The 23,327-nt window shown below is 47.3% G+C and overlaps 12 protein-coding genes across 12 annotated transcripts; 7 read left to right on the top strand and 5 right to left on the bottom strand.

The window, feature by feature from the left end:
- Window positions 1–45: 45 nt before the first annotated feature.
- SPPG_04800 (uncharacterized protein) lies at window positions 46–2,295 on the top strand. The gene is made up of 5 exons (XM_016753034.1): window positions 46–129; window positions 198–904; window positions 990–1,268; window positions 1,340–1,582; window positions 1,650–2,295. Exons 2-5 carry the CDS (start codon window positions 378–380, stop codon window positions 2,149–2,151), a joined length of 1,551 nt encoding a protein of 516 aa, XP_016608523.1. The 5' UTR covers window positions 46–129; window positions 198–377; the 3' UTR covers window positions 2,152–2,295.
- On the bottom strand, window positions 2,144–2,859 carry SPPG_04799 (uncharacterized protein). The gene is made up of 4 exons (XM_016753033.1): window positions 2,728–2,859; window positions 2,582–2,659; window positions 2,444–2,515; window positions 2,144–2,384 (listed from the first exon to the last, which is right to left on the bottom strand). Exons 1-4 carry the CDS (start codon window positions 2,732–2,734, stop codon window positions 2,296–2,298), a joined length of 246 nt encoding a protein of 81 aa, XP_016608522.1. The 5' UTR covers window positions 2,735–2,859; the 3' UTR covers window positions 2,144–2,295.
- An 84-nt stretch (window positions 2,860–2,943) lies between these two features.
- On the top strand, window positions 2,944–4,698 carry SPPG_04798 (uncharacterized protein). Its single transcript, XM_016753032.1, has 10 exons — window positions 2,944–3,036; window positions 3,109–3,207; window positions 3,272–3,427; window positions 3,497–3,769; window positions 3,837–3,861; window positions 3,926–4,002; window positions 4,065–4,159; window positions 4,224–4,260; window positions 4,316–4,371; window positions 4,448–4,698. The coding sequence occupies exons 1-10, from the start codon at window positions 2,988–2,990 to the stop codon at window positions 4,559–4,561; spliced, it is 981 nt and encodes a 326-aa protein (XP_016608521.1). The 5' UTR covers window positions 2,944–2,987; the 3' UTR covers window positions 4,562–4,698.
- SPPG_04797 (ubiquitin-activating enzyme E1) lies at window positions 4,653–9,125 on the bottom strand. Its single transcript, XM_016753031.1, has 18 exons — window positions 9,020–9,125; window positions 8,841–8,954; window positions 8,694–8,779; window positions 8,548–8,630; window positions 8,355–8,489; window positions 8,174–8,280; window positions 8,023–8,113; window positions 6,819–7,961; window positions 6,643–6,756; window positions 6,466–6,576; window positions 6,178–6,399; window positions 6,053–6,116; window positions 5,869–5,991; window positions 5,526–5,794; window positions 5,362–5,466; window positions 5,123–5,298; window positions 4,961–5,060; window positions 4,653–4,895 (listed from the first exon to the last, which is right to left on the bottom strand). Exons 2-18 carry the CDS (start codon window positions 8,909–8,911, stop codon window positions 4,857–4,859), a joined length of 3,039 nt encoding a protein of 1,012 aa, XP_016608520.1. The 5' UTR covers window positions 8,912–8,954; window positions 9,020–9,125; the 3' UTR covers window positions 4,653–4,856.
- Window positions 9,126–9,249: 124 nt separating this feature from the next.
- SPPG_04796 (uncharacterized protein) lies at window positions 9,250–10,814 on the top strand. Its single transcript, XM_016753030.1, has 2 exons — window positions 9,250–9,795; window positions 9,862–10,814. The coding sequence occupies exons 1-2, from the start codon at window positions 9,454–9,456 to the stop codon at window positions 10,780–10,782; spliced, it is 1,263 nt and encodes a 420-aa protein (XP_016608519.1). The 5' UTR covers window positions 9,250–9,453; the 3' UTR covers window positions 10,783–10,814.
- Window positions 10,815–10,901: 87 nt separating this feature from the next.
- SPPG_04795 (cytochrome c) lies at window positions 10,902–11,872 on the top strand. The gene is made up of 4 exons (XM_016753029.1): window positions 10,902–11,060; window positions 11,151–11,215; window positions 11,280–11,444; window positions 11,517–11,872. The coding sequence occupies exons 1-4, from the start codon at window positions 11,045–11,047 to the stop codon at window positions 11,595–11,597; spliced, it is 327 nt and encodes a 108-aa protein (XP_016608518.1). The 5' UTR covers window positions 10,902–11,044; the 3' UTR covers window positions 11,598–11,872.
- On the bottom strand, window positions 11,636–13,573 carry SPPG_04794 (uncharacterized protein). Its single transcript, XM_016753028.1, has 9 exons — window positions 13,293–13,573; window positions 13,153–13,230; window positions 13,026–13,094; window positions 12,825–12,958; window positions 12,613–12,768; window positions 12,444–12,552; window positions 12,313–12,375; window positions 12,104–12,252; window positions 11,636–12,043 (listed from the first exon to the last, which is right to left on the bottom strand). The coding sequence occupies exons 1-9, from the start codon at window positions 13,489–13,491 to the stop codon at window positions 11,816–11,818; spliced, it is 1,185 nt and encodes a 394-aa protein (XP_016608517.1). The 5' UTR covers window positions 13,492–13,573; the 3' UTR covers window positions 11,636–11,815.
- Window positions 13,574–13,695: 122 nt separating this feature from the next.
- Window positions 13,696–15,094, top strand: SPPG_04793 (uncharacterized protein). The gene is made up of 2 exons (XM_016753027.1): window positions 13,696–14,019; window positions 14,116–15,094. Exons 1-2 carry the CDS (start codon window positions 13,774–13,776, stop codon window positions 15,019–15,021), a joined length of 1,152 nt encoding a protein of 383 aa, XP_016608516.1. The 5' UTR covers window positions 13,696–13,773; the 3' UTR covers window positions 15,022–15,094.
- Window positions 15,095–15,209: 115 nt separating this feature from the next.
- On the top strand, window positions 15,210–17,721 carry SPPG_04792 (uncharacterized protein). Its single transcript, XM_016753026.1, has 2 exons — window positions 15,210–15,960; window positions 16,031–17,721. The coding sequence occupies exons 1-2, from the start codon at window positions 15,379–15,381 to the stop codon at window positions 17,588–17,590; spliced, it is 2,142 nt and encodes a 713-aa protein (XP_016608515.1). The 5' UTR covers window positions 15,210–15,378; the 3' UTR covers window positions 17,591–17,721.
- SPPG_04791 (uncharacterized protein) lies at window positions 17,664–18,847 on the bottom strand. Its single transcript, XM_016753025.1, has 2 exons — window positions 18,764–18,847; window positions 17,664–18,697 (listed from the first exon to the last, which is right to left on the bottom strand). The coding sequence occupies exon 2, from the start codon at window positions 18,667–18,669 to the stop codon at window positions 17,746–17,748; it is 924 nt and encodes a 307-aa protein (XP_016608514.1). The 5' UTR covers window positions 18,670–18,697; window positions 18,764–18,847; the 3' UTR covers window positions 17,664–17,745.
- A 37-nt stretch (window positions 18,848–18,884) lies between these two features.
- Window positions 18,885–22,186, top strand: SPPG_04790 (uncharacterized protein). The gene is made up of 15 exons (XM_016753024.1): window positions 18,885–19,179; window positions 19,258–19,364; window positions 19,428–19,505; window positions 19,562–19,689; window positions 19,762–19,905; window positions 19,975–20,052; window positions 20,115–20,148; window positions 20,213–20,490; window positions 20,554–20,702; window positions 20,771–20,869; window positions 20,936–21,144; window positions 21,199–21,365; window positions 21,431–21,523; window positions 21,587–21,647; window positions 21,704–22,186. The coding sequence occupies exons 1-15, from the start codon at window positions 19,157–19,159 to the stop codon at window positions 21,964–21,966; spliced, it is 1,911 nt and encodes a 636-aa protein (XP_016608513.1). The 5' UTR covers window positions 18,885–19,156; the 3' UTR covers window positions 21,967–22,186.
- Window positions 21,987–23,218, bottom strand: SPPG_04789 (uncharacterized protein). The gene is made up of 7 exons (XM_016753023.1): window positions 23,050–23,218; window positions 22,975–22,990; window positions 22,868–22,902; window positions 22,704–22,799; window positions 22,513–22,645; window positions 22,356–22,459; window positions 21,987–22,292 (listed from the first exon to the last, which is right to left on the bottom strand). The coding sequence occupies exons 1-7, from the start codon at window positions 23,117–23,119 to the stop codon at window positions 22,120–22,122; spliced, it is 627 nt and encodes a 208-aa protein (XP_016608512.1). The 5' UTR covers window positions 23,120–23,218; the 3' UTR covers window positions 21,987–22,119.
- Between the last annotated feature and the right edge of the window lie 109 nt (window positions 23,219–23,327).

The raw sequence follows: 23,327 nt of genomic DNA, 5'->3' as shown, positions 1-23,327 counted from the left end.
GAAAAGGCACAGTTGCGGTGATCAATTTAAGGCACGACTTGATCGGTCGCGTTCAAGCGAAGCGCGTTTTTTGGAGAGTTTGCCCTTTTGCAAAGTAGGATTTGGAGCAGAATTCCGTCCCCAAAACAGGCAAGTTTAAAGGATAGTCAAGGCTGGGTGCAAGCAAACAAGGTAACCAAGTTGTTCATTCCTTTTAGAAAAGAACGCTGTACCCGCTGGTGGTGGGCGAGTCTTTCTCGTCGCGCGCATCGGCTGGTCTTCCTTCGGCAGGAATACTATTTTCACCACACTCGGTTACCTCGAATACTAGTGATATTTTCCCGCAACATCGTATTGCGAATCGGCTTTCAGATGCGATTAAAGAGCCAGGCTTGGTGATGGAGGACACGAAGGAACCGACGGTTGATTCGCCTGCACTGGTGTCGTTTGGGAACATTTCAAGTAGACCTTTCCAACTGGACTACTTTGCTCGGTTCCTCGCACTTGTCGTTACCATTGTCCTTATTTATCTTTTATATGATGGGGGAGCGTGGGCCTTTGCAAGCTTTGTGTCTCTACCTCCCTATTTTCGCCTGCTACTACTGGTCGACCTTGGCATATGGTGTTGGGCTACAAATGTTCATGTGCTTGTCGCGACAGGCATAGATCTATATCGCGTTCTAGATGCGCAAGTCAGGAAACCATCGTCCGTCTCTAGATCGGAGGACACTACTGCTCTATATGGGATTGCCGCGACGTTTACAATCATCACATTCCTTAGCTTGGCAATATTTGCAAAGCTAGAAGCCAAATGGGGTGAAGAAGCTGCCGAGATTGTACCCTCGCTTACCTTTGTGCTGTTAACGGCTTTGATTTTGTGGCCTCGCAAGGGCTTCTTTGCACGGGAGAGGGGTAGATTTACACGGTATGTAATCTGGGATTGGAAATTGAATTATCACATCAAAGTTTCCGTCAGATCTAATTTGTACCACCTTTTGCGTTACTGTCAGTTCCCTAATACGCACTATTCTTGGGGGTCTGGGTTCTACCGTCCCGTTCTGCGACGTGATCTTGGCGGATATCCTGACATCTTTTTCAAAGATCATGGGAGATTTGCAAATAGTATTTGCAGATCTTGTTACAGAGGAAGTTTCCCACGGGCTCGCGAAAGCCGGAGCTATTCCTAAAAACGTTGTCATGAGTAGAGAAGCTTCATCTGCCACTTCGTTACGAGTATCAACACTCCGCAATTTCCGTTTTTTGGATTTCGTATCTCCGTTTCTTGTCTGGTCAGCTTAGAACGCACATCTGCCTGCATTGTGAGTTCCGAATTTGCTCATCTGCATGCCCTGTCATACAGTCTCCCATACCTATTTCGTCTCCGCCAATGTCTTGCCGAATATACCCAGTCAAGCTCCCCTTCCGCTCGCACTCGGCACTTGGCTAATGCCATAAAATATCTGTCAGCTTTACCCGTTGTGATAACGGGCTTTCTGATAAACTGGCTAGAGACGAAGTATCATGATCATCATCAAGAGAACGTTCTGAAGCATACCCAGCTTCGTGATGCCCAGTGGAATCTGAGTCTCTCTTTGGGTTTGTGGTACGAACATGCTCGATCATGATGATATTTTCGAAAGTTCGCAGCGTAATTTGTTTTTGCTACTTAGGGTATTTTTCTCGGTTGTAAATTCGATTTTCAGTTTGTACTGGGATATCGTGATGGATTGGCATCTTGGAAACCTTCAAAGGCGACGCAGCACATCCCGCAATAGCTCAAAGTATCCTGTTCTCCTTCGACCCGTGCTTCACTTCCGGTATCCCTTTGTTTACTACGCTGCGATTCTTCTCGACACGATTCTCCGAATGTCATGGATAGTGAGAGTCGCTATCCTCCAACAAGTCGTGGACGGTGTTGGAACTCCTAAAGAAGGAGTCAAGCAATCTTTGGCAGCGGTGGATATAGCTCTTAAAGTATTGGAAGTTCTGCGAAGATGGATGTGGGTGTTCTTTCGAGTGGAACGAGAGTGGGTGTCACGGGGTCTAACCGCAAATCATGGGATTGCTGGAAGTGGTGATGCTTTGAGTCCAGGGGGGTACTTTGGACCGGACACGCCGATAATACCTTTATGGGATGCTCGGGTTGATCCACAAAAGGAGGACGTTGATTAGGATAGATCGGGCCAATAGCAACTTTATTTATTTTGTACAGATGAAACATCTTTTCAAGTGAAATTGCAGCGGTAGCATTCAGCAAAAGTAGATACCCAGGTGCTATTTACATAAGATGTATGTAAAAGACTATATCTTTCCGCATTATTTCCCAATGCCCTTGCTCTTTGCGTAGGCAGATACTTCACCGTCCGCCTCAATGTAGTCAACCTTGTCGTGGGACTGGAATGTTGCTGGAAACGGAGTATATTAGTAAACGTTGCTTCCGAAAGGGCAGCGTAGTGAAACATACTCAGCACATTGTCTGGGAGCGTCGCGGAGAAACCTTTCATGACAGAGTCGTATCGGTGACCGATAGTACCTCCTAGTGACATGAGAATATTCAGCTCAGGTAACAAGCAGATGTTGATGCTGCCATTAGTCCGCTCACCGGAAGCTTCGACGTCATTTGCGGCCTTGTTGATGACTTCCTGGGGAGTGTCCGATTTGAAAACAACAATGTATTTGCCTAAAAAGATATGATACAGTTCAAGTAACCATCATCCCAGTGCGTTCGGTGTAAAAGCAAATACGTACCAGACATATTTTTTGGTGCTGTCTTTACAAGTTTGTGTAGTGCTCTGTGGAAAATTGTTTAAGAAAATTCGGATGGAAATTTAAAGGACGAAATGAGGACGAATATATAGCTTGGCGTTATTGCGCCAACCCCTTTGAGATGATGTCATGTGGTTTCAGCGATAATTGGCAAAGGTTCAGAGTCACGTGTGCTTGGTTGCTTGTATTCGGCCAAACCGCCTTTGAAGATCACATTTTGAAGATCGGGAGAAATCGTCAAAATGCTTATGGAAAACATCACAAAGAACAATAAGACAACAATCTACGTTGGTATGCGGGAGAGGTCGAGCGTTTGAGCTGCTTAAACGGCGAAATTTAAAGATATACTCTTTTGATCTGTAGGTGGATTGGAGGATAATGTGACGGAAACCACACTTCACGCGGCCTTTATACCGTTCGGTGACATTGTGCAAGTTCAGATACCCCCAGATCCGTCCTCACGTAAGTCTACCTTTCTCCTGAGTTGTCTTTTATCGGAACGCCCTCTGATTTCCACAATCTACAGGTAACCCTCATCGCGGCTTTGGTTTTGTTGAATATGAATTTCCGGAAGATGCACAAGCGGCAATAGAGAATATGAACCTGGCTGAAATACATGGGAAAGTAATCAAGGTTAACCTGGCCAAGCCGATGAAAGGACAAGTCTTCACAACAAAAGCAGGTGAGTGTCATGCACAGATCTAAGAGTTTTATTTGGCAGTCTTAGTTACTAGTTTTTTTTTTGCATCAGTATGGAACGAAGAATCTTGGTTGAAAACGCATGCTGCTGGCATACCAGAGACGGGAGCAGTGGCGGATGGTGAGGAAGTGGTCGTTGATGGTGAAGCACAAGAGGATACGGAAAACGGGACCGAAAGCACGGCGCCACCTGCAAAACGAACAAAAACGGCATCAGCTAGCAGCACTGGTGGTGGAGGAAATCCTCGAGTGTACTTTGATATTGAGATTGGTGGAGTCATGGCTGGGCGGATTGTCATACTTTTGCGAGCAGATGTTGTTCCAAGTGCGTCTATCATATCATTTTTTAACTCCCGGTCGGAATGTGTATTAATCCCATGTCTCTTCCTTAGAAACGGCGGAAAACTTTCGTGCACTGTAAGCCACCTTGTCCGTTCGCGCACATTGCGGATGCTTCTCTAATGGAATTTTGTACCAACAGATGTACACACGAGAAGGGGTTTGGATACAAAAAGTCCACCTTCCACAGAATAATTCCTCAATTTATGTGTCAAGGAGGTTTGTACCAGATATTATCGGTTGGCTGTACGGAGGTGAAATTAATTTGGCATTGGTGTTAGGTGATTTTACCAAGCATAACGGTACCGGGGGAAAGAGCATCTATGGGGAGAAGTTTGCAGATGAAAACTTTCTTCTAAGACATACCAAGCCCGGGGTACGTGTTGCATCCATGTATGAATGGGCTATGATCGTAGGCTCACTCATATAATGTTTCCCAGACGCTCTCCATGGCAAATGCAGGACCAAATACAAATGGTGAGATGTCGCATACCAGTTGGGAAGTAACTAAAAGCTGACGGCTCTGTGATAGGCTCGCAATTCTTTATCACAACGGAAAAGACAAGCTGGCTTGATGATAAACACGTGGTAAGCAAAGTACTTGTACCGTAAACTCTCGAAGCTCTAGGGCCATAGTTGACCAACCCGTGATGTTGAACGACAGGTGTTTGGGGAGGTCATTACTGGCATGGACGTGGTGCGCAAAATGGAGAAAATAGGGACAGCAGCCGGTCAACCAAAGAAGCGAGTGGTGATTGCGGACTGCGGGCAACTTTAATTGACTTTTTGTACATGCACATCATGTCAACAATCCAATTTCGCTACTCTACAACCCTCTGATGATTTGGGTGGTCGCCTTTTGGTTCGGTTTCCGTTTCTACGCTATATATAACGTTACGCAATTGAAAGACTCTGTTGAACTCTGTCGCAGAAACATCATCTATGCATTACATATTTGGCAATTCAGATATCATTGGACTGCTAAACTTTCTCACAATAACAGATTTTGAATGTATCGCTACCAGACTATGTAGACTCTAGGAATAGTAATGCTTCCTTGGCGTCGACATTCTTCACGGTCTAATTACGACACGCACATATGGAACTTCCACCTATACATTGAAAATACTCATAAAAAACTGGTAGATTTCTCAAAATTAGACATTGCACTACTCACATCTTCGCCTTCCCGATCATTCACGCAAACCTCCAAGATGAGTGCCTTGACATGTGGCGCGATAGGCTTCTTGGAAACAGTCTCGACCAATTTCGATATCCTGCAAAATGTTGTGAGCACCGCAAAGCCAAAAGTACAGCTGCATACAATCGAAATACTTACGGCATGGACAGGCGCTCTTTCTTAGGCATGAAGGAAGCGTGAAGCATGCTGGCTCCACATGACAGCATGGTAACTTCCAATTCGTGCTTTTGTTGGAACCAATTAATCAGCTCTTGCAGAGTAATGTCACCTTCGACGTCGAATCGATCCCAGAGACTGAATTCGGAGTCGTAGTACTGATTGAAGTGATGGTTAGGTATCTATTTCCATGATTGAATGCAAGGTCATGACAGACATACTTTCAGCTTAGGAGCAGCGATTGGCTCCGAAAAGCCGAAGAACGGCAGAGCAAGGTTGATGAATCCGTTTTTGTAATCATCCAATTTCTTCTTATCATCGAGCACCTGCAGATAATACAATTCGTGGGTAGAGTAGCGGAGACAATAGACTAACATATGCTCACCTTGTAGAGCTCCAGACACACAAGACCCGTTACTAACGCTGTAGTGGTAGCAATGGCGGGAATAATCTTGCCAGCAATGAATTTTGTCTTGTGACGATCCGCGAGAGTAATACCGTAGTTGGTCGCGCGCAGGTTTGAAGCCGCTGTGATAAAATCAATGTGGAAATTCGTGTCGTCGTCTTTCTCAAACTCGACAGGCTTTAACCGCAGTCCAGCGAGGTTCGAAGGTGGAGGCAGGGCTTTGATGAGTTCATCGAGTTCAGATCGGTCTGGCAGCCATAATTGGAGTTCATGAGCGTAATGAAAGACAAGAGCAGTAGGCGTTTAGACGTATGCAGCATACCTGTGTTCTGGGTTTGAACAGCCTCATTTTCCTGCACTTGGATCTTCACTCCTGATCGTGGAACAAACTCGGGGACGTTGACGGATTTCAAGACCTCTTTGAAATACTCCTGATCAACTCGACCTAGCATGATCAAAACGATCAGCATAGTCTGAACAGATGTCCGGTACAAGAACGCAGCTACCTTTTATGCCATAATTGAATGCATGCAAGTTAGCAGCGGTGACAACGAAGTCCATATGAAGAGGCTGGGCGAATTGGTCCGGTTAGTACTAGCCTATACCATGTATAAAGCCCTCTGCAGCTTACGTTCTCCGGATCGAAAATAACTGGATCCGGGGCTCTTTTTGGCCCGGACCAGAATGGAGTGCCACTAGATGTAACAGCATCTTTTGGGAAGTTGAAAAGTAGCTGCTTTATGGTGTTGGTGTACAGCTCTTCAAATTTTAGGCGAGCCCAAGCGATGCACTCCTCAAACAGCGTTGGTTTCTGTGCTACGAGGAAGTTGTAGATACTCTCGATGTTTTCCTTCTATAAAGTCAAGGTGATACGTTAGTAAGTCTGACAATCTCTATCCTTTGTCTCTTGCTTTCGGACCTGGTTGCCTCCCTGGCTCAAGGTAGTTTCAATGTAGTTGTTTTGACTGAGATACATGTTCACGTTCTCTGCTGGTTGTCTGAATAGACCCTCAAACATATCACGAGCCCACTATATCACAAACCGTGTAAGTCTTCAGCTATGATGAATTGAACAAGGCCCGCTTAGCCAATGCACCTGAATGGTATGCTCAATAGCATTCGGGAAGTTTTTGAGGGTGCAAATGGGAATGGATTTTTCTGGTGGGTCTTGCGAAGACGAGTAGGACTCGGTAAGGAATGGGATGACAACCTATAATAATAAGGCTATTGAAAGCGGTGAACGGGTGCACCAAAGCATGTTCTGACACTTACCTGCGTGTTGCCTTTTGTTCCGAGAGTCCCGGATTCGAGTAAAGGTTTCCGGAAATAGACGCACCGGCGGTCGACATATTTTCTCGCCTCAACATTGTCCAAAGCATTTGTGACTCCAGTCAGAGACTCCCAAAATCCGTCATCAAACAGACTTTCGGTCTCTGGTCCCACCCGTTCTTGGAAGGCCTTAATCTTGCCAGAAACATCCGGGTTCATTCGCTCCACAGCAGCAGCGGCAGTCTCAGATTTCAATTTAGACACGTCCCAGGGCCGGAAGAGAAACTGCCGATTCAAGTTGCTCTTCTCAATTGTGTCCATGTCTGTCACGAACACTTGACCTTTTGGTCCTGTCCCAAGACCCATCATGGACCAGTTCTTCAGCATTTCACATCCAATAGCGCCAGCTCCAACAACAAACTCTCGGGCATTCGCGATGGTGTTCTGAAAGTCAATGCCGAAGACGGCGATCTGTCCGTCGTATCGTGTGCCTCGCGGTTTGCACGCTTCCTCAGATAATGTAACGCTTTGAGGCATGGATTCCAGCGAATCGAAATACATATATTGGTGGATCGGATGGAATTTTCCGCTGCATGCTTTCAAAACTTCCTGAGCTACAAGACCTCCAATAACCGCAGTCATCGGGGCCAAATCACCACGTGCTTGGTACGCCAGTTCTTTAATAAGATCATCCTTCAACTCGGTGGGCTCCATAGCCTTTTCGTTGATAGATTTCGCAATTGCCAATACTTCCAGCGCATCCTGCTCGTTGCGGGGTCGAGGGAGTTCACCGTTATGCTTAGCAGCAAATGCATCAAGAGCTTGAAATCCAATGTGCAATTGCGCTGGCCGGTCGAACTTGGCAAAGTCGGATATCAAAAATTCCGGCTTTGCAAGAGAATCTTTGAGGGAATCAAAATGAAGCTTCTTTGGTTTTTTCACCTGGGTGAAGACCCCCCCTGATTTGTATTGTCCAAAGTTACTGGTATCCCCGATGCTGAACGTGTAAGGACCCGTCACTTTAACTTCTCGCGGGGATATTCCGTTGAGTTCAGGCATGCCTACAACTTCGGTGAAGGTGACCCAGTCGCCGTCCTCGAGACCGTGTCGAGTTTCTTCTAAGCACGCCACGACACCTTCTTTATCCTGAAATTCGAACGTTCACTTCCAATATACTTAGTATGGCCAAGCGACATATGCCCCCAACCTTGGATACTGCGGCGATCATGCCATGAACAGGTTCTTCGCCTGTTTGATCGACAACTGCAAACTCGTCACCAAAATCGTTGAACGCATACCTATTGATAATTTCTAATCAATTGCGCGTATGCCTCCCTTCATAACCGTCATAGACTTACCCGAACAGTCCCCGTACATCTGCTGCAATAAATGCCGCCCCACGTTTGTGCGTAATCTCGTTAATGAACAGCTGCTTTTCCAAAGGCATATTCGTGCAAACGACGACCTGGCAAATAAGAATAATCAAATAATCAACCAGTGTTCTTGCGGGAATAGTTGGAAACGTCCGCCAACACTCACCTGATAATTGGAAAGTGCTTCCTCCGTGAGGTCACCTTCCAGCACAGACACCGGCACATACGTATTGAGTTCCGCTAACCGTGGGGAGCTGACTTGGGCCCGTGGTTTTCCCACATCCTCATTGTATAAGAAAAACTATTCCAATCATCAGTAAGAAGGCTTCACTTCACGGTGAATATTATCACGCACACACCTGTGAAGCCAGATCCGCAATCTGGACAGGGTTTGGGTCGTACAACGTCACCGATTTGACGCCAGCAAGGATGACATTTTTTGCTATTATCCATACGAAGGAGGTTATGCAAGCCCTTCTGGTGCACTAGTTCCAACTTCACTAACCAATCTCAACACCAAGGCCTTTTAAACCGATGATAAGCACGTTAGATGTGCTCATCTTCTTCATGGCATCATGTCCAAGTACATAACTAAAAGTCGCTCGTAAGTGCCTTATTACACAAAAGTGAGCCACAAATGCACATAACTTACAGCTGGCGAGAGTATAGACTCTCGTCAATAGTTGTCGCATCAATCGAGGTAATATCCATGGCGGTAGCCATTGTTGTCCTGGGGACTTTTGGTCAAACTCGTATGAAGTGGGTTCTAGGGTAATCTGTTAACTCTAGATTGTCCACCATGTCCATCCGGCCCAGACAAACTTGACTTACTCTTAGTTAAACTAGTTTTGCTTGCAAAATGAACAGCGATCTGAAGAATCGTTGACGCGATGAAGCTGTGGCGAAGACTGCGAGAGTTGTTCCCAGCAAACCGCCTGTCGGACACTGTAACCAACTATTATCATACATAAATGGCTATATTGCATTCGAAGCGCCATTGGAATGCGACCTTTGTTTACTCATCAACGCAATTTCGGATATTCAGTGGCCGACCCCTATAGCTTTCAATAACGGGAGCTTGCCAAGCGCGGACAAAACCTATGGCTTCGGCCGACGGTCAGTTGACGCCAGTGATGGGCTGGAATGTCGGTCAAATGAAGGACGACATGCTTCAGGCCATCTCACTTTAGTTGCGTGGCGCAGTTTATAAATAGTCCGCGTTTTTGCCACAGGCCGCCTATAGCACACTGGACGGGAACCTTGGGATGCAACGAAATATAAGCAACGCGACAGATAAAAAGGCGATCCAGTTAAAAACCACGTCGAACAAGCAAGGTTCAAACAGGCGGAAACGAGAGGTTCCCCTTCGCAGTCAAGCTGTTCCGCCTCTACGAGTGGCTCATCCCCCTACCATCCCACACACCATTCTCAATAATGAAGATCAAGCGAAGCTCATTCGCGAGCGCGACGATCTTCGTGTCCGTTCTCAGCATCTTCAGACCCTCTTGGCCGACGCGCAACAGACGATAGCTGAACAGACCGACGAAATCCGCGTTCTACGTCTCACTATAACCAAGAATTGCACAGATATGTCCCCAAGAAACGAGGTAACAGTTTAACAGTTTTACCACAAGATGCATGGGGCTCATTAGAAGCTACATATATGATGAAAGCCAGCAATTGTCCATGTCGCAGAGACAAATCCGATATCTAGCTTAATGGCCACTATAACGTCTCTTCAAGCGGAGATCGCAGAGTACAAAGTCAAGTGCGCAACATTTGAGACAGAATGTGAGGCGCTAAAAGCGCGCTGCGAACGCTGTGAACAATGCAATCGGTCGCTTGAGAGGGAAACAACCACACAGTTGGTTGGTGAGGTAGACGAGATCAATACGTTGGGAGAATTGCATGCTAGTGAGGGCTGTGGGCGCGCTGCACCCTTGTCTCGGTCCCATTCTCGGTCGGAAGTTGTGAATCATGATGGGCTCTTTAAGGGAGCATCCGAAGTGCAGAAGGGAAATTTCATCTCTGGAGCCTGCGATGAGTCCTTGTCGTCAGAACATGATGTTGAACTTTGTGTGGCAGATTTTCGCCAGCAAATGGAGACACAAAGCACTAGACGGGGCAGCAGTCACTTGAAGGATAGTCCACGCAAAGTGTTCCGGAGTGACTCAAAGCAATTCATAGTGGAATGTTCGGAGACGATGCCCCCACCTCCAATCCCCCACATGCAGCGAGAGGAACTGGAATGGCTTGATAAGGATGCATCCCTGAACGGCGTTTTTGCAACTTTAGAGCTCGTGTCTAGGGCAGATCACGAGCAAAGTGCAAATGCAATATCTACCAATATGGAAGCCACGACAAATTCTGGACTGTTGGATCAAAGCCTGTTGCTCACCCAAGACAAACACAGTCGTGAACTACCGACTGACGGCCTCCATCTTCCTGATAATCAAGCAACCCTACCAATGTCTGATATACAAACCACCGTGTCGCAGTTGGAGCGTGAGCGCGATGCTTTAGAGGAGGAACTATTGTACATGTATACAGAACTGCGGCGAGCTGAAGCAGAAATTGAGCAGCTGCGAAAATAAATAAACAAAATACAGACTGACGCAGTTCCAACGTAATCCATTACATAAGCAAAGCTTAGCCTTGGCAACCAAGTCATCGTCGGAACAAATCGGGGATTTGAACCGGGATTAGCAACGGGAAAAAACAAAACAAAAAGACGCTTGTTATTCGCCAGGTCTCCGTACTCTTCTCCAACTCGCTACATCTCTCCGACGTTACTCGTCCTGCAAGGAATACCCACACAAAGCACTCCATCCCTTTTTAAAACACATCACATAAAACATGTCTATCCCCGCTGGTATGTATTGTTTCCAGTTTTCAGTTTGGCGTCCTCCGCCATCCCCCGGTTGCAGGAATTAATATGGCCATGCTACGTGTAAATCAATAGGTAACGCCACTAACGGAGCCAAGCTCTTCAAGACTCGTTGTGCTCAATGTCACGTTGTTGAAAAGGTAGAGTGTCCATTCATTCGAATGGTGAAGTCACGATGGTGTCAATAACCGTGTTGTGCTATAGGGTGCACCCCACAAGGTCGGACCCAACTTGCACGGCCTTTTCGGTCGTCAATCTGGTACCGCTGAAGGCTTCTCGTACTCCGCCGCTATGCAAAAGAAGCAAGTGACGTGGACAGACGAGAACATGTTCACCTACCTTGAGAACCCCAAGAAGTTTGTTCCTGGTGTATGTATCTTACGCGATAGTCGCGATATTTTGGGCTACCGCTATTCGCTAACGTTTGGATGTTTTGTGCAGACCAAGATGGTGTTCGCTGGCTTCAAGAAGCCCCAGGAACGTGCAGATGTTATTGCATACCTTAAGGACGCCACAGCTTAAGCGTGCTTCCTCGCTTTTGCGCATGGTGTGGGGAATCATGGCGGGCTGGGCAAAGTGTTCATTTTTTATTTCATTAATAGACGAATCTCTTTCATTCAAGTGAACTCCCGTATTTATACCCGTCAGCCAGTCTTTTATCAATTATCGTCCTTGTGGTGCAATTCTAACATTTCTCAGGAATCGTGATTTTCTTAACCTGTACACGAGCTGTACACTATCTAGTAGTTCAAAGCCTTCTTGATACCTTCGACGCATCGTATCGCACTGGGTACATAAAACTTCTCAAATATAAGCGGGAAAGGGGTGTCCCAGCCGCACACTCGTTGAATGGGCGCTTCCAAACGGAGGAAGCAACGTTCCTGAATGGCGGCTGCCATTTCCGCACCGAAACCGCCCGTGACTGGTGCTTCATGTGCAATGACAAGACGTCCAGTTTTGTTTACGGACTAACGATCATTGATAATGAGCACGAGATGGCAAGAGGAGTTCAGGTGCCGTGACCTTACCTTTTCAATCGTTTCGACATCCCACGGCAAGATAGATCGCAAGTCGATAAGTTCGACTTGCAGGCCGGGTATCTCCTTTTCAATCATCGCAATTGCTGTTTCGAGTACGTATATCTGAGAGCCCCAGCCCACAACGGTCACATCCTTGCCTGCAAAATTAGGATAACGAGTTAGCCTTGACACGGACGGCTTTAACTATCCAATCTTACCTTGCTTCATGACCTCAGCTTTTCCGATGGGTAACGTGTAATCATCTACGGGCACCTGTTCCACTAAAGGTGAGGTATCATTGACGTGGTTCCGGGTCATCAATGCTCTCATGATTGTACGGTGGTCTCACCTGATGCACGGTACAAGATCTTGGGTTCCATGAAGAGGACTGGATTCGGATCACGGATGGCGGCGAGCAATAGGCCTTTTGCTTGGATGGGTGAACGTGGAATGACAACCTATGCGGACTAGATTAGCCCTTCGCCAGGTAAACATATATATCATTTCCCCGTCCGCACCTTCAGTCCGGGGGTGTGGGCAAAGTAGGCCTCGGGGCTTTGAGAGTGATAATGACCGCCATGTCCAACAGCCATGCACGGCATTCGAATCGTCAATCCACCACAGTCAAACTGGTTCCCGGAACGGTACCGGTATTTTGCGGCCTCATTTACAATCTGCAACCAGGAGTAAGCAACACCACTCAGATTGACTACATTCAGACAAATCTAACCTGATCAAAGGCCGGAAAAACGTAGTCGGCAAACTGAACCTCGGCTATAGCAGTGGCGCCCGCGGCCGCCATTCCAATCCCAAAACCAACCAATCCCTGTTCCGTTAATGGAGTGTTGAATACACGATCCTTGCCTACACAGCAAGCACCCATTAGAGGTGCATTCACTCGATGGCTTGGATTCTAACTTCAACCACTTACCGTACTTCTCTTGTAATCCCATTGTGCAACGGAACACTCCGCCGAACGCGACATCTTCACCAAAGACAACTTTTCGAAAACGGATGTTTAAGCCTCCGTAGCTTCATAGGTCAAAGTATATTCATACCAGCAGATTCATCCGACGCCAGCGCCAAGTCCATTGCTTCGTTCACCGATTGGAAAAGGTTGAGTTTCTTGGTTTCAGCTGGAATATTTAGAAACGTTAACTAGGAGCAACGAGAGAGGAGGTGATGCGAGCTATCTTACAGTTCTTTAGCGACGAAAGCTCGGGGTTTGCGAGAGCCTGCTCTTTGGTGTGCTTTACGAATTTGGATGTTGCAACGCCGGGCATGAAACCCTCCGCTGGAGGCGGACTAGCGGGAGTAGCGTACCGTCTAAAATGCTGGTGCGCGTAGGCGCTTCGAGGAAGAGTCCGCAATGCGGCATTAACCGAGACTCTGCGCATTGTGAATTACCGTGCAAATGACAGAGGAAGTGGGGTGCAAATGGGATCTTGAAAAGTAGGAAACATGGGAGGGAAAACAATCCCATGATCCGTAATAACCACAACAGCCGCGCACACGTGACTAAGGTGTCCACCGTCTCCACAATTAACCAGGTTATAGCCGATGAATTGCTCAAGAAGGGGAGGTCACTCAAGCCCAACGACTTCCATCCTGTCGACATGGGGTGAGGGCATCTTGCATATTCCGAACACTGACTGTGCATAGATTCATTGAGGACAGGCATGAGAAATACGGCTGACCTCGACCTTACGACCGACGCTGGCATCCTCAGTTATCTTGTCACTACCCTTCCGGCTGATTTTCCTCGTGCAGTCGAGGTGACAAGGCTTTCGGGAGGCCATGCGAACTTTGTCTGGCGCGTCAAGTTTGCGGGGACAATGGAAGACGGGAAGAACACTGCTATAGTCAAGCATGCGGAGCCATTTCTTGCAGACGACAGGGATGTTCTACTTGGGACCATTCGAATGGTATGCTCTTGTGCCGTCCGCATTCGCAACAATCGTTGTGGCGGTCTTTACGGCTAAATATTCAGAACCTCACCATCTTGATTTAACATTTTGCAGAAATATGAATATGAGATATACACCCTCTTTGCAAACCGCTCTCCGCTGTTGCCGTATCTGCCCGAAGATGGCCCGATACATGTCCCAAAGATCTTCCATTATGATCCTGCAACACCCGTCTTGTTGGTTCAAGATATAGGAGTACATCTCGATCTCAAGACTTTCTTCTCCACGCATAAGCCGTCTGATGATGAGGCGGTTGCAATGGGACGCGCCTTGGGGACCTTCCTCGTTGATTTTCACAGCAAAGCGGCCGACACGGAAAGCAAGGCCAAGTTGATGGAGCCTTTTGAGAATGAGCAAGCGAGGATGATCATTCAGGCGGCCGTTCACGACAGAGTTGGGACTATCTTGGCTGGTGTCAATAGCCTTTCCGCTGACACCCTTCAAGCGGCTACTGAGAGTGCAAAGGCTTTTGGCGCCGAGTTGATGGAAAGCAGAGAAACTTTGATAATGGGTGATTTCTGGCCTGGTAACATCATCGTAGAGAGTGATGCTACTGGTCGATATCTTGGAAAGCTATGGATCGTGGACTGGGAAGTCTGTCGGTACGGCCTGAGGGCAATGGATGTCGGACAGTTTAGCGCTGAAGCCTACCTGTTGTCGCATTTCAGAAATCCTGTTGCACGATCCATGTTGACAGCCTTTCACCGCGCATATGTAACAGGATTTTTGAAAGGGAAACCGGAGGGCCTAAGGAGAACATTCATGCGGCAAGTGTCTGTCCAGTTTGGATCACATATTGTTGCGTGGGCCGAGTTTGCGGGGTGGACCAAGGATCAGCAGAAACTCGAGGAAATCTTGAAAGTTGCAGCCACTTATATAGAGAATGCTACAGAACAAGACAATTGGGAATCCGGAGAGTTGGCTGAATTAGCAGATTTCCTCCACTCGACAGATAATTGAACCTAGTATAAAACCCTTCATTCAATAGAATGCTACAAAATAACAAAAACATTCGTCGTGTGAAAGCTCCCAAATCTCCCCCCGCTAATCACGTGAAAACGCGCAGACAAGACTCTTATTTTTTATCAGCTAAGCGAGCCGCTACACAACGGCCCGCTCGCGGCTGACCGCCATTTGTTACTTTACATGGTAACAGATCAACTGGCGAGATCTCACGTTCGGGGGAGAGGGGACTAGCCATAACAACGCTGTGGGTTTCTACCTGCCCCGATTGCATCGTATTGGAATCGCATCCCTGCCAACAAATTTGCATTTCTCGTTAAGACGTCGCTTACGGCAATTGGCGGCAGTTGTGTGATGCTGTTTGACCTGGTCCCTATTACACACTTTATTGAACCTCCTGGACCACGCACCACCGCCCTCGCTCGTCTTTTCCGACCCATGACTCCCGTTCTTGTTTCCGGCCTGTCAATGGGTCTGCGGACCCGAACAAAAGTAATATTGATACTTGTGTTAGCTTTGGTCCCGCTGTTGTACATACTTTTGAGTTCGGACTCTTCGACTGGTGTTCCGCCGTTATCAAATCCGCCTACACGAGATGTTACAAATGAACCTGTGAGCAATCCAATAATACATGAGAACACCGAGCGCATACCAAAAGTTAATATCGATGCCGAGAAGAAAGCCAAAGCGGAAATGGACAAGTTGGAGGCCAAAGTCGTTGCTGATGTGAAAGCAGGTTCTGTATCGGCGAAAAGCTCTATACTTGACCCTAACGACGACGTGGATGCTGCTGGACCATTCATTGCGTTTTTGGGGGGACGCTTGCCCAAGGGCATTACTGGACGGGCTTTGGATCGGGTATATGAATGGGCACACAAGGCAGAGCTGGCCGATGCGGCCGCGCGTGAGGCTTATGCTGCCGCGATTGATGCAAAGGTGGGTGTACAGGCCGGATGATTACTTACTTGGAGCAACCTTCCTCATGGCACTCGTCGGTTTTTACTAGGCCATGTTGTTTATATCTGCGGCGACCGATATGGATGACCTCATTGATCGTTACTGGCAAACTCACATGCTCCATTACAATGCATCGGTGCAAATGGCAGCAGCGGAGCGCATCCGCGAATTTCTATTGGACCCTACTTTTGCTATTGCGCCTTCTGACATCTCCCTCCTGGAACCTAAAAAGACCCCACTTTGCCTCGTCGCAGCGTATGAAGGACAACGTGACGATTTCCCAGAGTATGCAACAGTCCTCGCTGACAGTGTCGCAAAAAATCAACCTTTTGCGGATCTTCATCTGTTTGTGCACAACGTAACGAAGCAATCTTTTCCTTTGAACTTGCAACGACCAAATGTCAAGGTCATCGACATTGCCCATGTGGATCCGAGCTATGCGTATCGCGGATTTGCCGGATTTGCTGCCGATAGATTGTGTAAAATGTTTGGACGAGGATCCCCTGTCGATCCCGCTATGGGTTGGGATGGGACCGATGAGGATTGTGTCCTTTTGGAGCGCCGTCTTGCTCAATTTGAGGGACGCGGTGGACGAGCACTGGATCAGTTGCGGGGTCTTTGGGGACGAATGTTTCAAGATTGGGTTTCATCGGATCGCTGTGAGTCTTGGGGATGGATAGACGTCGGCACGGCAGTTGGTGATCTCTCAAGATGGATGAACAATACCGCGATCATGGACGCGGATCTTGTAACGGCACACGAAGGGGATGAGTGGCGTCTATACTTGCGAAGTTCCTTTGCGGTCCACAGCTATCGTCGAGCAGAGGCCTTGGTGACGGACCTGTGGAAAAGGTGCTCTAACCTGGCGACATTACCTGCTCTGATCAGCACGTTTGAGAACCCTGGGGATTGGTTGAGTCTCACTGAGGGATGCTATTCTCACGGTGCGTTGACTGCTCCAGGAATTCGTACTGTGTTGGCACCATGGCAATTACCTTCGTGGACGGACACCCGGCTGCTGATATTGCACGATGGTCGGGCGAATTATTGTGTTGGTGAGAACAATGTAGAAGTCTGTAGGGGCTGGGTTCGAACTTTCATGCAGGAGCAGAAGAAGAAGGAAGCGAAGCAGATTGCTGAAGCTGCATTGAATTCTAAGCAGAAATCTTCATCATACCGTACCGCCCGACAAATTTTCTCCTCTGCACCACGCATGACTCGACCCGGTGTTATCGCTTCCGGGCGAAAGTGTGCTGACTGGATTCCCAACGAGTACAATTTATGCCTGGACGATGACAAAGAGTCTTCCAAACGAGGCGACCGTGCTTACATTCAAACACTGCAAACGAATGCGGAGACGAACGTTACCTCGGCCGCTATGGTGGAATATGACGTGCCATCGGATGGGGTTGGGATTGAAGGAATTACTGGTCGGGGAGTTGGTGAAACCATGATTGTGCGGTTTTTAGACTGGGCTACCAAAGAAAGCAAAGCAAAAGGAAAAATATTGCCAAAGGTCGAAAAGACTTGGTTCTACTCGGTGGAAAAGGGAAGTATACAGATTACAGCAGGAAAGATAATGTTGCATACCGTAAATGGATGGTGGTAAACGAGCTTATCAAGTTTGTGGGTAGTAGAGTGTAGGTGGAAACTTAGCGTACTGTAACTATAGACGTCGATGCTGTGACATCATGCATGTGCATCTCATTTCAACAATAATATTATACAAGCATTTAGCATACGTAATTGGTTCAATCGCAACAGCTACGCCCAAGGATTCCATAACTTTATGTCTGCCTGCACTTGCTCAAGGGCTTGCCCTTGAGGTTCGCGATCATCACATTGGTCAACATCGTCAGTCAGTCCAAAGAAGTGCTCCAAGCGCAGGCCCCTATCCTGACTCTGAAGAAGCCCGTAGCGATAGACCGCTATTTGCGGCACAAATTGAGAATACCAATCATTGCGCGAATTCGGCGACATGCTTGCACCATCCCAGATGCCCTCCCTCTCTTCCTGATGCACTAAAGTCATTCGCACTATTGGCTGATGAGACTCTGTGAACTCAAAGGCGTCGGCCCAAGTTTGGAAAAATACTCTGTAACGCTTGTCAATCCAATAACAGATCTTTCGTATCGGAACGGCATTGCAGAGCTGGCATGTTGCGCGGTGACTGGAGGTGACGTTAACTACAATATCACTGGAACCATCAGTGGCAGAAGTGAGGTTTGGGGAGAGAGAACATGTCACAGGCCCGGGAACGATCGGTCGATGTCCCACTGTGACCGCTCCCGATGATCGAACTGTAACAGTATGAAGGTCGGATGTAGTCGGTGTGCGATGATGGACGAAATGTGTGATCTGGCGGAGGGGTGAAGTTGTTGGTTTGCTTCGATTAGGGTAACGCTTGCTTCCTTCTCCATTGACCAAGTCGCCGCTAGGCTCATCTAATATACCAAATTGCAAGCAATCCAACCCTGTAATAGGCAACGGCTGCACAACTTCGACCCGCAAATTCTCCGCATCCCTTGCCAGAAACTCTCGGCCAAACGCTGGTGCCTTTAGAGCCGCGCGAAGTCGACGTGTACATAGTGTCAGGTTGAAGATATCATATAGCGTGAGGTAGAGACCTATTTGCTCGTAAATTTCGTCTGGCAGGGACCCAAGACCGGAAGATGGTTGTCGTGACATGGAGTGCGCTCACTGGTTGAGCTAGAGTCTAAATAGAAAGTTGTTGAAACGTCCAGCCCTTCCGCATCGTAATAATCGCGGGCAGCCGTCATACATCATACTTGAAGGTGTTGGTTGCCTTCAGCGCCGAAAATAACCTTCTGATAGGAGATCACAGTCAACCTTTTGCCAGAAAGCTAGGCCGCTGACGTAGGTAAGGGACGCGTTGAGAGTTGCGAGTTATCTCTCCAAGTGCGGGCTCCGAGTACATACCTGACAAAAACGTGCACTGTCGCTTTTTTTTTTCCGCTACGTCACAACGTTGGGCTCACGGTCGCTTCCAACCGCCGGCCGGGACTTTGGGCGATTGGCAAGACAGCATTTAGTTGACCACATTCGAAGGTCCAGCCCGGCCCACCTGACGCCCAAGCAATATTCACCTCCTCCTGCCAGCTTCATTCCACTTCCTCCCCGCTACCCGCTTTCAACCTCCCAAATATCAGCCAAAATGGTTTATGAGTCGTTGAACCTGTGCGTAATGTATCAACGCCGACTTCGAAGGCGGGTTGAACTAACATTACGGCATTCCTTACCAATTGTGTAAACCAGGTATATGTCTAGCGAGACTTTCACTTTCGAGCCAGTGTACCTCGATCCTTCTGTCCGAAGAGAAACTCTAGTGATAAACAGACAGGATGGCTCGCTGCAGCTGAATGGTATGAAAAATTAGGAAATCGAGCCTCATTTTTCCATAACTTACTCGGAGTTGTCGTCTGCAGCACCTCCGGCACCAACGCTGAGGCAGGAAGAGGTGGTACAGATTCATGGCCTGATTGGTATCATCAAACTGAACGCAGGTAGGTGTCATTTGCACATACATCTCGCTTCCGCCGTTCTCATGATAAATGAAAAGGGGATCACATTGTTGTCATCACCGATCGCGAGCGAATTGGCCAACTATCGGGCCATGACATCTACAAACTGACCGGGCACAAAATTATCCCTGTGCAAAGAAGCAGATTGCATTTAACTGAACAACAGGTTGGCAGTTTACGCTTACGGGATTGGATGACATCTATCGGCCCATAAATAAGATTTTCTTCCTACGCCCAGATTCAGGACGATGTGAACTATGTTGTAATGCTAGACAACCTACTTGAATCTGGCTTCTTCTACTTCTCATACACATATGAAATCGCGAACACCCTCCAACGGCAATCTATTACGGCACCCAAAAACGAACCGCTTTGGCGCAGGGTAAATATTTGACTGTCTCTGTAATATTGAGACATCCGATGTTCAATTAGATATTGGCTTTACTGGCAGGCAGACGAGCGTTTCTTCTGGAATCGGTATATGCACAGGCGGTTGATGGAATTGAGTTCTACGAAAGCCGACAACGATGTAGGCCCCAATGCTCTAGTGTTGCTGATCGTCCCGATATCTTGATGACGTTACCTTAACAGCTAAGCAATTTTATCCTGCCGATCATGTGTGGATGTAAGTATTGCATCAGAAATCAATATAGCGCACAATTTGACCTAGGTTCGCATATACCTCCCAGTCATCGAAATCAAGCGGGCCGCCGTTAATGGACATAGGTTCACGTTTGCTCTTGTTAGTCGCCGTAATCACCACCGTGCAGGCACTCGTTATCACTCGCGAGGTGTCGACGACGACGGCAACGTCTCAAACAACGTCGAAACTGAACAAATTGTGATTGCTGATTCGGGCCATAAGACCGCCTATGTCCAAACACGTGGGTCGATCCCGCTATACTGGAAGCAGACAGCCAACATCAGATATCAACCGAAACTAGAAATCGATGCCAATCCACGGACAGTATGCGTAGTGCATGGATTCCTTGAAAGATGCGCGAAAATGAACCAGTTTATTTCCTTGTAGTCTGCATCGTTCAAGAAACACTTCACCGATCAGCTGGCTCTCTATGGGAATCAAATTGTTGTCAATTTGATAAATAAGAAAGGTTACGAGCATCGCTTGGGTGATGAATTTGCGAAACACATCCGACTCTTGAATGAACCTCGTATCAGGTAATTTCTTTAGGACTAACTTTTTAATCGCCAATGGAGCGTCTCATCAAACTATCGAATAATAATAGATATGTCCACTTCGATTTTCACCACGAATGCCGTAACATGCGCTGGGATCGTATATCAGTGCTCCTGGATGATATTCGACCGGAGCTGGAACAACAAGGGTGGGTGCATTTGTTCTTTTATCGTCGGTTGCTGGCACCGGTCATCACTGAAGTTACCTGGACCAGTTATTTCCACATCGATGACAAAGGCACTGTTCGTCAACAGCAAACGTCAGTTGTTCGCACGAATTGCATGGACTGCCTAGACCGGACCAACGTTGTTCAAAGTGTTTTGGCGAGGGCTTCGCTGAGAAACCAGCTTGTTGAATTAGGGATCCTGCCTCCAAATGGAAAGGTGGAGGATGCCGTTGAACTGGAGAAAATGTTCAAGCATGGTGAGTGACAATGAATTGTTCGCATACAAACGTGAGTCTATAACCCTGCTATAGTCTGGGCAGACAATGCGGATGAAGTTAGTCGGCAATACAGCGGTACAGGTGCCTTGAAGACGGATTTCACAAGAGGTGGAAAGAGAACGCGAGCGGGTGCGATCCAAGACTTCCGTAACTCCGCCATTCGGTATTTCAAGAATAACTTTCTGGATGGCTCCCGACAGGTAAATCTGCCTCAATGTTGACGCATGTTTTGGTCATCTAACGATCCATTCGCCGCACTTTGCAGGATGCCTTTGATCTGTTCTTAGGTGTTTATCAAGTCAATCCGACATTGGCCTCACCATTTCTTCAACAATCTAAGCCTGTGCGCTACCTTGCGGTGAGTCAGCGGACTAGGTTAAAGGAACCTCTTTGTTATCATTGAACCAGAGTGTAATGGCAGCTGCCGCTCGGGATATTTGGAAGCATATTCATGATTATGTTTATCTTCTTGGGAACACCATGTAAGGCCTGCAGAAATTGTTGACGTCCATCGACTCATACTAATGGAACACTTTAGATTCCCTTTATTACCAACTGGCGTTCAGTACTATGTGGTTTGGAATCATGGTTGTATGCTTGAAGCTGATCGTCAAGTATGGGTCAGATTACGTTGATCTTCCTCGGTTGGCGGCGAAGGTCGTCTCAAATGCCGCGGCCGCCGGCGAACAATATGAGCTTGACGCGCTTAGGGGCGTGAATGTGGACGCTGGCAAAGCCGGAAAGAGTGCTAATCCCATGCCCGAGAGTGTCAAAACCTTTGGCCGACAAAAGGAAACTTAGAGCTCTAGAAGGTAGATTATTTATCGTGCGGCCGGTTGGACACGTCGGTATAGCCCTCTGTCAAATGACAATTGCTATGAAATATGCATCTTTAAAGCAGAGTTATATACAATGTACTTGGACCCTTATCAGCCTAATCTAGAGGGGAGAGATCTAGTCGTCGCCGAGACGGTACGCTACTAAAGCATCAACTTTATGGACACTTGTCGAGAAACTTCGCAACTTCACTTGCTCCGCGTTCTTCGTAATTAGGCGTGCGTCAGAATCAATCCACTCGGCAGGGACTTCTGCATCTTTATCAGTGTATGCGAGTATATTAAAGGTACCTGGGACACGTCAGCGCGTCAGTAGTGAGCCCCTAAGAGAGTAATTTAAACCTGGAAGCTTACAAGGATCTTCAAGCATCGGTAAGAAGGATACACTGGCGGTAATCTGTCTCATGACCGCAGCGATCTGCGAATTTATCTCTTTCTCCGTCTTACTCTTCTTGGTTCTGCAATGCGGATGAGTCGCGAATTCTCATGCAGTCATTTCCAGCTAACATACTCGCAAAAATTCTCCTTGCGATCGTCTGATTGTTCTAATTGTATATCGAACGACCATCGCTCGAGCACCTCTCGAGTGTCCTTGGAGCTGATGACCATGACCAATCTACTTATTTTTTTGGCGACGATCCATTCTAAGAACGATGGTAATTATTAGAAGACTAGGATTGTACTCCCAGTATAAGAACGTACTGTCAAGTTGTGATAAAATGGCTTTGAGGTATGCTTGCACGCCGTCATCGGAGGTCAGAAGGAGATTCAATCCATACTTTTTAACCATTCGGAAGTCTGCAAATAGTGCCTAACTATCAGTATCCGTCTCTGTATACGTCCAGCTGCAGATAGCTCATTATGACCTTCGGGAGGGTAAAGCCCACGTTGAAAGAGAATGCTTTTCGGCGGTTACGGCAGAAGGTTATGAGTAATTCAAGTCATGCCGACAGTGATAACACTGCTGCTCTACCTATTAATACCATAGTCTTTTGGTGTTGCAAAGATGAGCACTTTATACATCAACGCCAATGCCCACCACACTTACTGAAGAATTCAACGACAATTTGAGCAGACCCACGTAATGTGATGGTCTTCCCCTTCTGTATAGTTGCCATGCTTTCAGTTTAGGGAAGGGAATGCAAGCGGTAATGGTCTGTGAAGCTTGAGAGTGCGACGCAGCAACGCGTCCGAATCCAGTTGATCGGACACAGAATTCGGCAATGTTTATTGCGACATAGTGCGAGCATTTGCAAATATATCATGCAACAAAATAAATACGGAATAAACATCATCATATTAAACAGCGGTGTAATTAAAGGTGAA

Source organism: Spizellomyces punctatus (assembly GCF_000182565.1).
Source record: "Spizellomyces punctatus DAOM BR117 chromosome Unknown supercont1.7, whole genome shotgun sequence".
Taxonomy (NCBI): Eukaryota; Fungi; Chytridiomycota; class Chytridiomycetes; order Spizellomycetales; family Spizellomycetaceae; genus Spizellomyces; species Spizellomyces punctatus.
This window is presented reverse-complemented; position numbering and strand designations above follow the sequence as displayed.

Coding starts and splice junctions, on each gene's coding strand:
- SPPG_04795 (XM_016753029.1), top strand. Junction 11,216..11,279: donor AATGTCACGTTGTTGAAAAG/GTAGAGTGTCCA, acceptor GTTGTGCTATAG/GGTGCACCCCACAAGGTCGG. Junction 11,445..11,516: donor CCAAGAAGTTTGTTCCTGGT/GTATGTATCTTA, acceptor TGTTTTGTGCAG/ACCAAGATGGTGTTCGCTGG.
- SPPG_04792 (XM_016753026.1), top strand. CDS start 15,379: ATGCTGTTTGACCTGGTCCCTATTACACACTTTATTGAACCTCCTGGA. Junction 15,961..16,030: donor CTGCCGCGATTGATGCAAAG/GTGGGTGTACAG, acceptor GGTTTTTACTAG/GCCATGTTGTTTATATCTGC.
- SPPG_04794 (XM_016753028.1), bottom strand. CDS start 13,491: ATGCGCAGAGTCTCGGTTAATGCCGCATTGCGGACTCTTCCTCGAAGC. Junction 13,095..13,152: donor GGCGTCGGATGAATCTGCTG/GTATGAATATAC, acceptor GTTTTCGAAAAG/TTGTCTTTGGTGAAGATGTC. Junction 12,553..12,612: donor CCCACACCCCCGGACTGAAG/GTGCGGACGGGG, acceptor TAGTCCGCATAG/GTTGTCATTCCACGTTCACC.
- SPPG_04789 (XM_016753023.1), bottom strand. CDS start 23,119: ATGGCAACTATACAGAAGGGGAAGACCATCACATTACGTGGGTCTGCT. Junction 22,800..22,867: donor TGGGCTTTACCCTCCCGAAG/GTCATAATGAGC, acceptor CACTATTTGCAG/ACTTCCGAATGGTTAAAAAG. Junction 22,646..22,703: donor CATTTTATCACAACTTGACA/GTACGTTCTTAT, acceptor CATCGTTCTTAG/AATGGATCGTCGCCAAAAAA.
- SPPG_04800 (XM_016753034.1), top strand. CDS start 378: ATGGAGGACACGAAGGAACCGACGGTTGATTCGCCTGCACTGGTGTCG. Junction 905..989: donor GAGAGGGGTAGATTTACACG/GTATGTAATCTG, acceptor CGTTACTGTCAG/TTCCCTAATACGCACTATTC. Junction 1,583..1,649: donor AGTCTCTCTTTGGGTTTGTG/GTACGAACATGC, acceptor TTTGCTACTTAG/GGTATTTTTCTCGGTTGTAA.
- SPPG_04797 (XM_016753031.1), bottom strand. CDS start 8,911: ATGGCTACCGCCATGGATATTACCTCGATTGATGCGACAACTATTGAC. Junction 8,631..8,693: donor AGGCCTTGGTGTTGAGATTG/GTTAGTGAAGTT, acceptor TATGGATAATAG/CAAAAAATGTCATCCTTGCT. Junction 6,577..6,642: donor CTATTGAGCATACCATTCAG/GTGCATTGGCTA, acceptor TTTGTGATATAG/TGGGCTCGTGATATGTTTGA.
- SPPG_04799 (XM_016753033.1), bottom strand. Junction 2,516..2,581: donor AAATGACGTCGAAGCTTCCG/GTGAGCGGACTA, acceptor TCATGTCACTAG/GAGGTACTATCGGTCACCGA. Junction 2,385..2,443: donor GCTCCCAGACAATGTGCTGA/GTATGTTTCACT, acceptor CTCCGTTTCCAG/CAACATTCCAGTCCCACGAC.
- SPPG_04790 (XM_016753024.1), top strand. CDS start 19,157: ATGGTTTATGAGTCGTTGAACCT. Junction 19,906..19,974: donor ACGAACCGCTTTGGCGCAGG/GTAAATATTTGA, acceptor CTTTACTGGCAG/GCAGACGAGCGTTTCTTCTG. Junction 21,145..21,198: donor GGAGAAAATGTTCAAGCATG/GTGAGTGACAAT, acceptor ACCCTGCTATAG/TCTGGGCAGACAATGCGGAT.
- SPPG_04798 (XM_016753032.1), top strand. CDS start 2,988: ATGCTTATGGAAAACATCACAAAGAACAATAAGACAACAATCTACGTT. Junction 3,208..3,271: donor ACCCCCAGATCCGTCCTCAC/GTAAGTCTACCT, acceptor CACAATCTACAG/GTAACCCTCATCGCGGCTTT. Junction 4,160..4,223: donor TAAGACATACCAAGCCCGGG/GTACGTGTTGCA, acceptor AATGTTTCCCAG/ACGCTCTCCATGGCAAATGC.
- SPPG_04791 (XM_016753025.1), bottom strand. CDS start 18,669: ATGTCACGACAACCATCTTCCGGTCTTGGGTCCCTGCCAGACGAAATT.
- SPPG_04793 (XM_016753027.1), top strand. CDS start 13,774: ATGAGAAATACGGCTGACCTCGACCTTACGACCGACGCTGGCATCCTC. Junction 14,020..14,115: donor TACTTGGGACCATTCGAATG/GTATGCTCTTGT, acceptor AACATTTTGCAG/AAATATGAATATGAGATATA.
- SPPG_04796 (XM_016753030.1), top strand. CDS start 9,454: ATGCAACGAAATATAAGCAACGCGACAGATAAAAAGGCGATCCAGTTA. Junction 9,796..9,861: donor ATATGTCCCCAAGAAACGAG/GTAACAGTTTAA, acceptor ATATGATGAAAG/CCAGCAATTGTCCATGTCGC.